This window comes from Stegastes partitus, unplaced genomic scaffold (assembly GCF_000690725.1).
Source record: "Stegastes partitus isolate 25-593 unplaced genomic scaffold, Stegastes_partitus-1.0.2 Scaffold511, whole genome shotgun sequence".
NCBI lineage: Eukaryota > Metazoa > Chordata > Actinopteri > Pomacentridae > Stegastes > Stegastes partitus.
Genome location: NW_007578242.1, coordinates 5698 through 14180, shown reverse-complemented (window position 1 = coordinate 14180; position 8483 = coordinate 5698). Strand labels below are relative to the sequence as shown.

General features: G+C 40.7%; 1 protein-coding gene across 1 annotated transcript; it reads left to right on the top strand.

Annotated features, from left to right (window-relative positions):
• Positions 1–3558: 3558 nt before the first annotated feature.
• tmem169b (transmembrane protein 169b) lies at positions 3559–8483 on the top strand. The gene is made up of 3 exons (XM_008287650.1): positions 3559–3663; positions 4266–4675; positions 5213–8483. Exons 2-3 carry the CDS (start codon positions 4402–4404, stop codon positions 5845–5847), a joined length of 909 nt encoding a protein of 302 aa, XP_008285872.1. The 5' UTR covers positions 3559–3663; positions 4266–4401; the 3' UTR covers positions 5848–8483.

Genomic DNA, 8483 nt, shown 5'->3' with positions numbered 1-8483 from the left:
GTTGAGATGATCATCTATTCTAAATAACTAATCACACTTATTGGGTAAAGCTTTGTAACAGAGCAGTGAATCGCAATCCCTCTGATCACTTAACACGTGTAAAATCAGTGGAATGTCCTTATAAGTAACTGACATGTTGTTTATGTAGGACAGAATCTCTATGATGGAGACCCCAAAACCATTTCTAGCAAGTTGCACTAAGGTACATTGCAGTTTAGTGAGTTTGGCAAATTGTGGGAAGACCTGATAGCCTAGTAGTTGGGATACATAACACATTAAATGCCTACAGCAGCAAGTCCCTTACTCCTATTAAAAATCGGGGAAACTGGCTTTTTTAAGGACAGTCTACGTATCGTAAAGCAAAAATACCAAAACCTGGTCCTCTTCTGAAGGTTCCTGGTCCAGCTCCTCGGTGGGCATTTCATCCGGCTGACTTTGCTCTGAAGAAATAAATATTCTGCTCATTGGGTTTGATGGTAAGAAAGGAGGTGAACTAAATACACATCAGTTTCCTGTACTTACCATCCGACTGTTGAGAGGACCACAGCTCCTCACCTGCTTTCTCTGGGGAAGCGCAATCGTTGGATGAATCCTGTACCGTGTTCTCCTCATGAATCTCTTCAGCAATTGCCTCCACAGAAGTTTCCAGACCATTCTGCAAGATATGTTCACGTTTATCTAAGTGGTGAGTTGTAACAGGACCGGCATTAACGTATACATTTCATGACTGGTAGAACTTCAGCAGTAGTAAAATGCCAGACTGATGCATCTGAGAACCTTTGTGTGGCTGAGATGAAGAGAGGAGATGTCAATGGAAGAATCCCCATCTTCTGTTGTCTGATGATCTGATTGTTTCTCTTGTTCTGTTGTGGGCTGCTGGTCAAAAACACTACAAGAAAAATGGTCTCAGTGAAAAACTACGCTTTGCTCGGGGCTATGTGTGATTATTCTTCATCACTTGTAAGATTCACTGAAAGGCACCTGTGTGGTTGTTCCTCAGTGGAGAAAGAACTGACTTCTGGACCTGGTTGGACAGAAATTAAATCAACTGTATAAAGAGCTGTAAATATTTCAGCTCTACCAGCGCAAGTGCGATGACATAAAACATGTATTACCGGTGAGATGATCCAGCTCCTTCTGTTTTATCATTATTTGATCATCACATGCCTTGATCCTACACTCAATCTCCTCTTTTTCAGCCTGCAGCACGAGGAGCGACTGAGCCAGAGGGTTCTGTAGATAATATTCTTTATGCGACTGAAATGTCTTTTTGTAGCTTGCAATTCTCTCCTCATAGACTTCCCTTTTTGAGATACAAATAAAGAACAATTCAGTGTTGTTTCTTACAAAACACAAATGTACTGAACATAAACACCACTGCTAATTGAACCCACAGGTCATGGTTGTAGCTCGCTTTTCTACTTTCCAGTTCTGCTTTCAGTGTCTGCTCATACCGAAGAAGCAGGTTGTTGGTCGTCTTCATGCTAATAGATAAGCAAAGATACATAATTACTACACAACACCACACTGTGTATATTAAGTTACACTTAAAGTCTGATCATGTTGTTATCACCTTGACGTATCACAGTTTGTCATATGCACTATCTAGCCATCATTTTCTTTTTGCAACACCATACCGTGTTGTATTGTCTTTATAATGCATTACAGCGCCCTGCTTTGCACTGATTTCCTCTTCAAGTTTAACAATATTTCTGTTGGCTGTCTCAATGTAAGACTTCCTCTCAGCAATGTCCACCCTGCAGACTGTTGACAGACATATTAGACAACACAAGAGGAGCTCCATATAAAACAATACACCATGCTGTGACATCAAATAACAGAAATGAGGAGTATAGGACTCCCAGGGAGCCCAAGGTGGTTGATCTGGGATTAAAAGCTGATAACGTATTTTGAAAAGTTTTGTTTAAAACCCTAATGCTTGCACGTAAAAGGATCATCTGAAGGAACTGGTCAAAATGTGACCCCTTAAGGTCAGGGCAGCGGCTGTTGTGAAAAACTGACCCATCATCTGAGGACTAAATCAGGAGGTTCTGATCAGTGCTGAAGTAAATGGGCTGTATGTAAGTGACAGAATGGGTTACTTGCTTAGCTGATCTGACATGATGAGGCCTAAGATGATAGAGGAAGAGCAGTGTTCCTGTGCTTTTTTAAAATGTTGTTATAACTGTTCTGTATTTTTTTCCCAACCTTCATTTAAACTAAAGCTACACTGAGGTCTCCTTCAAATTATAAACAACACAAATAAACAGAAGATGCAAGCATTAAAGTAGAGCTAAACTGAAAGAAAATTAGGTAAACAAGACTTTTAAAAAAAGGCAAACATGTAAAATAATATACTTTGGCATACATGTTTCCTTGAGGTAAAAATATGACACTAAAAGTCAGAAACTTGTCTTTAGCCGAGTCTGTCCTTAAAACCAGTGTAGCACGCACAAACCTTTACTTAGGTTAACTTTTAAACCTTTAACAAGACGTACCTTCAATTTTTTGGTTGATTTCATTCTTCTTTTCAGAAAGCTCACGAGTTTGAAGAGCTATAAATACAATAAAAAAATATATTTTAACTTTTAAAAAAAAAGGCATATAAAGTGTTATCATCTTGTGAATTTACAGCTAACTAGCTAGCTCTTTACTGACATTTAGTTTGTAGCTAACTCGCTAGCGCTACAACAAGACATTAAATGACTGACAAAACTACTAACAACATCCAATAAACTACAAAGGTGAACTCACCAAACTGAAAGATGAGGCTGTCGATATTATTAAGTGAACACTGGTCGTTCATTTTTACTCCAGGCTAATGTTAGCCACATTAGCTGTTTGCTTTCTCACGAGCTGCTGTCAACGGTTAGTTAACGGAAGGCTTCCGGAAGCTGTAACACATTGCAATTTTCGGCAGAAAATTTGGCATTATTTAGTAAAGAACGGAGAAACAGGGTGTTCAGGTTGTAATCTACTATTATTAAGAAACCAACGATGTAAAAACGGTTAAGATTTTTTTTTCAGGTTGTGCTAGCACCTGTGTTAGCTTAGTTAGCTATTTGTAACGAGAGGAATGCTAACACGATGCTAATCAACAAAAGTTGCTAAGGTCAGTTTTAAAGTGAGCTCCACTATTTAAAAAAAAAAAAAAAGTAAGATAAAGAATTTATTTTATCTCAGGTAATAGCTGGTGGCCACTTTTGCAGACATTTAATATATTAAAGCATATGCCAAAAAAAAAAGGAAAACATGCTGTTATTCTTTTAATTACACTTTAATATATTAATATATCACGCTGGCGACGTACATAGCTTGAGAAATAGCACTACGCCGTTTAGTATAGACAGTTGCTTTATAAAATCTAAAAATACATTTTATTGTATGGTTTTTCTTTTTTTTTTTTTCGTTTATCCCTCGGCCGTTATTTCCATCCTGTTCACATGACAGCAGCGGGGCTCCTGGATGGTGGGTTTGCCGTGACAGAGGTTGGAGGGGCGGGATCAGCGCTATTCTGGAAATCATTTTGCGTAGCGCATCTGTATCGGCACAAAACACAGCGCCGGGATGTGTGAGCCCCCCTCCCTGCAATGTTATCAGGCAAATACAAAGGATTTATTGTCACACAGCTTTGTCCGCACGGTGCTCGCCGGCCTCCTGAAGGTAAGACTGGATTCATGTGGAAATATTCTACTTGCTGCACACATTCGCCGGCTGCAGACAAAGAGCGGACATGGGTGGGATTTAAATGGGAGGGGATCAGCTGTATGAAGGCTTGCATTGTCGATCTCAAGCCTTGTCGTGGAATTGTGCATTCTCTACAATCCGCCTGTGATTATTATTTTTTTATGATTATTATTGTGTGTGTGTGTGTGTGTGTGTTTGCTGTCAGTGCTTTTAACAGGGGGATGGGATGGTGTTGTTATTCTGAGCTGGCAGCACTGAGATCATTGCTGCGCTGTCATGCAAACAGCCCCCCTCCTCACGTCCCCTCTGTGGACAAATCTGCCATGCTTTCTTTGTGATGGATCAGTTTGATGTGCTCCCTGTTCATTCAGATGTCAGTTAGGCCCGTTTTAATGAGCCATTTGGTTGTGTTTTTATTTATTTATTTGTTTTTCTGTGCAGAATTGGGGCCAGGATCAGTGTGAGGATTAAACAGTGACTTAAAAAAAAACAACACAAACCTGCTTTTGCTCATAAAACTCTCTCTGTTCTCTCTCTCTCTGTGTGTTTGTGTGTATGCACTTTTATTACTTCTCCAGCCTTCCCACTCTGATTGAACGCAATGGGTGGGCACAGTTTGTGTTGGTTAGAATTTCACTATTAACCTCCATATTTCACCCATACATTAAAAAAAAGGAAAAGCAGCCTCAGAGTCAGAGTTGGTTGAATGAGAGGATGGCACAGGTGGAGGAGCCTCAAACCGAAGGAGAAGGAAGCCCCCAGATGATCTCCTTGAGATCGGACATATCGGGGAACCACACGGAAGACGGAGAAGGGGGACCCTCTATAAGGAGGAAGAGGAGGAAGAAGAGAGACCCACGTCCAGAGTCCATCATTGTGTACCGCTCTGAGATGGACAGGGCACCCGGAGAGGACCAAGACGGTGAGGAGGCAGCAGAGAGGAGCACCGAGGAAGGAGCTAAATTCCTCTGCACACCCACAGGCGAAGGTGAGAAAGGTGTCACATTGTGTTACAATCATGACGAAGAACAGGGTGTCTCATTTTAATCACTCAATCATGCATTCAGCATATAGCATTCATGCATTCTGTTGCTTTCACTGCGAATTAATCACTGTCCTTCTCTCAGGGAATTGAAATCTCTGCATTTTGTGTGCATGTTTATGTTGCTGTTTCACTCCTGTGTTCAATGTGGTGAAATCTAATTTGTAGATCTTCTTGTTCACATCTTGATTATTACTTTGAGAAGATGCAAAGTCAAACTGAGCCTTTTGGGAGCTTCAGTTCATTGTGTAGGTGTCTCTCTCTGTTTAGATGTTTTCTCAAGCTGCCCACTCACCAGATATCATGTTGTGTTTACTACTTTGAAGCACAGTGCGGATAATAAAACAGCATCACTTGGATTACTTTTAAGCATTTAAACCTGTGTTAAGTAGATTTTCTACATTAAGGTTTAATAGATGTAACTTTTCTAGGCGAGGAGAAAGAGCTTATTTTTGTTTGTCATGTCATGTTATCTCTGACCAGGCGGAGGCTGGAACCTTCCTCCAGACAGCCGCTATGTGACCCTGACTGGCACCATCACCCGAGGGAAGAAGAAGGGTCAGGTGGTGGACATACACGTCACTCTGACGGAGAGGGAACTCAGGGAACTTGCCAAGTCGAAGGAGCGTCTAGATGCGGAATGCGAGGCGGGCGAAGGTGGCAAACGCAGCTGCAGCTTGGGTGTGTGCCAGGGACCTCATGTTGTCCTGTGGAGCCTCTCGTGCGCGCCTGTGATCTTCCTCCTCTCCTTCATCACCTCCTTCTACTACGGCACGCTCACCTGGTACAACGTCTTCCTGGTGTACAATGAGGAGCGGACGTTCTGGCACAAGATCACAATTTGCCCCTTCCTCATCATCTTCTACCCCATGCTCATCATGCCCATGGCGCTGTCGCTGGCTCTGTACTCCGCCGTGGTGCAGGTGTCCTGGGCCTTCAGTGAGTGGTGGCTGTCGGTGCGAGACCTGGAGAAAGGCTTCTGTGGCTGGGCCTGCGGGAAACTGGGACTTGAGGACTGTTCACCGTACAGCATAGTGGAGCTGCTTGACTCTGACACTGTTTCTGGCACTCTGCAGAGCAAGGCGCCCAGTGAACTTGCCCAGACATCATCAGTGTGAAAGAGGGACACTGAGGTCAAGAGGTTGGCGTGAAGGAAAGTTAGAGGTGCTTTCAGTATAAATTTGGTCATAGAGGACGTACAAAAACCAGAAAATTCAAGTCACTCATAGAAAGTTCAGCATAAAGCTTAGTTTCTGACCTTGGAAATACTAATTTGACAGAAAATTCAAGATCCATTTACTTGATTTAAATAAATTATCTGCTGACGAAAGGCTCTGATATTTTGCTGAAAACTACAACAAACATCCAGAGCCGTTTGATAAGATTTTTGTGCAAACGTATTTAAAAGCTACTTCACTATGCTTTCCTGTAAATGATAACTTATTAAACACTGCCTGAACCTTCCTTACTGTAGGTGCTGAAACGTTACTAAAAACTCTGGATTAGTTTTTTTACTTCCAGGTTCATTACAGCTTCCCTCAGATCACTAAATAGCCACCAAACAATTCCTGAACAGCACTTCCACTCAGAGGCTGTGGACACTAATACACGTACTAACGGAAGCCTGAAAGTTTGAATTAAGTTTCACCTCATCTGTAAATATCTGTACCTGCGTATTTGTGATCACTGTGCCGTGCAATGACATCGAGAGGAGCTTTAACTCTGAAGGCAACACTGTCTTGTCTGTGAAGTCTCCATAAACACGAGGAGGAAGACTGGATTATTAACTGTGAGAAGTGGGCAACGGGGCCACTGATGCAGGTTAACTGTGTGTCTGTTACTTTTATTGCTTGTTTCAGTGGGAATATGCACCACGACGACAGCTTCCACTAAAACAAGAATCTGTCCAGTGAAGCGACTGTGTGTCAGTTTTGAAACTATAAGCCTGGCGTTACCTTAGATTTTTCATATTGGCGACAAACCCCATGAAAAGACCAAAATCAACAATATTCCCTCCTCTGTCTGTTACACACAATCCCACCAACAACTTTTGTTACTGGAGACTTAGATCTATCAAATTGGGCCACATTGCTTTCCTCAAACAGCTGGCTACTTCAGCTTTTAGCAAACGTAACAAGCTGAAATGGAAATAAATGGTGCATTAGCTGGGAACGTGTTTGATGTGAGTATTTCCAGCACCAGGACGATGTGCATGAGACTGACCCATAGTGAACCATTGATCATTTCATGTATAACCGAAACCTTCCAGTATATGTCATGGATTTTTATTTTTTTATTTTTTAAATAATGTAAAAACTTCTATTAGGTTTGTAGGATCTTGCAAAATCCTAAAGATTTACTCTAAACCTTTTTTTAATTATACATTTTTTAGGCTTTTGAAGTCCGTTTTTTATGCAGTGCCAAACAGCTCCCAGATATGACAGAACTGTAGTCATACGACATAGAATCTAAATATATTAGTAAAAAAAATAATGGAGATATTTCTTTTTGAAGAATTGTGATTTATCAGTGGGGTGGAAAATGATCTATTCTTATTATTTAAATATTGTAAAAACATTCAGCAACAAATGTTTAGTTGCAAATGACCCTTAAGGTTTCATGGATGTTCAGCACAATCCAGTGGGGGAAAAATCAGTGAGACTTAGAAAGTAATTAGAAAAATGTTGAAATTTAGCTCAGAGGGCCAAATGTTTGTACCTAACATTTTGAATTAGAAAGTTTAGAATTTTGCAAGGTCTGGTAAACTCAATAAAAGCTTTTACTTATGTTTTGTTTTTTTTATACCAAGCAAATCCATGACCTAAACTAGGAGGATCAAGAAAGTTGGAGTTCAGGCTTTGGCTGCAGATAGAACTTGCTAGAAGGTTTTCATTCATAATGGATGTTTGTCTTTTTATGGGGTTTGTTGAAAATAAGCAGACATGTAGAACATGACCAGGCGTTAGTACAGATCAGTTATAATACCTGTGTTATTCTGGATGATGTCTGTGTTTCAAAAAAATGACCTGAAACACATTAAACTCTGGGGCAGGATGTATTCAAGCATGTGAGTGCTTGTTGGTTTCTGGGAACGTCAGCTAATTGCGTTTATGCTTCCATCTGTAGTGAGCCCTGTACGCGATGGAGCGTCTAAGCAATGCACTAAGACTGGGAGTGAGGGAGGTAGGCCCTTTGCTCTTCTTTGCTACAGGCTCCTCCAGGGCGTTAATTCAGCCATGACAAAGCCATAGTGAGGACAAGCTGACTAATCATCTTTCTTTTAATTCTCATGTTGAAAGCATCCAAACAGCTGTTTGTGATCTTAAACTACTTGTGTTGTCTTCGCAGTCTTGGTCCACAAACACACACATAAAATGAAGTTTTCGGTAATTTTCTAGTTGATGATTCTTTTCACGTTTCCACACATTCATGTTTTATATGCTACTTTGATTTATTTTATATATTTAATGCTAGTACACTCTCAGAAGTTGTTGTAGCTACAGTAGGTGTTTTATACTGAAGCACTTTGGAATAAATGTGTCGCAAACACACTGAAATTGTTCGCAGATGGGTTTGGTTTGAAAAGATCGGATGATTTAAATATTTACGGATACACCTGGCCGGGTGAAGTAATTCAGTTGTATTTTCATGCAGGAAAAGACACCGATCAGTTGTTGTGGATTGAATCTGTTTTCCACATTACATGTTTTGAATCTACAGAATGCAAAGTAAAGAATTATACAGAAAAATGAAA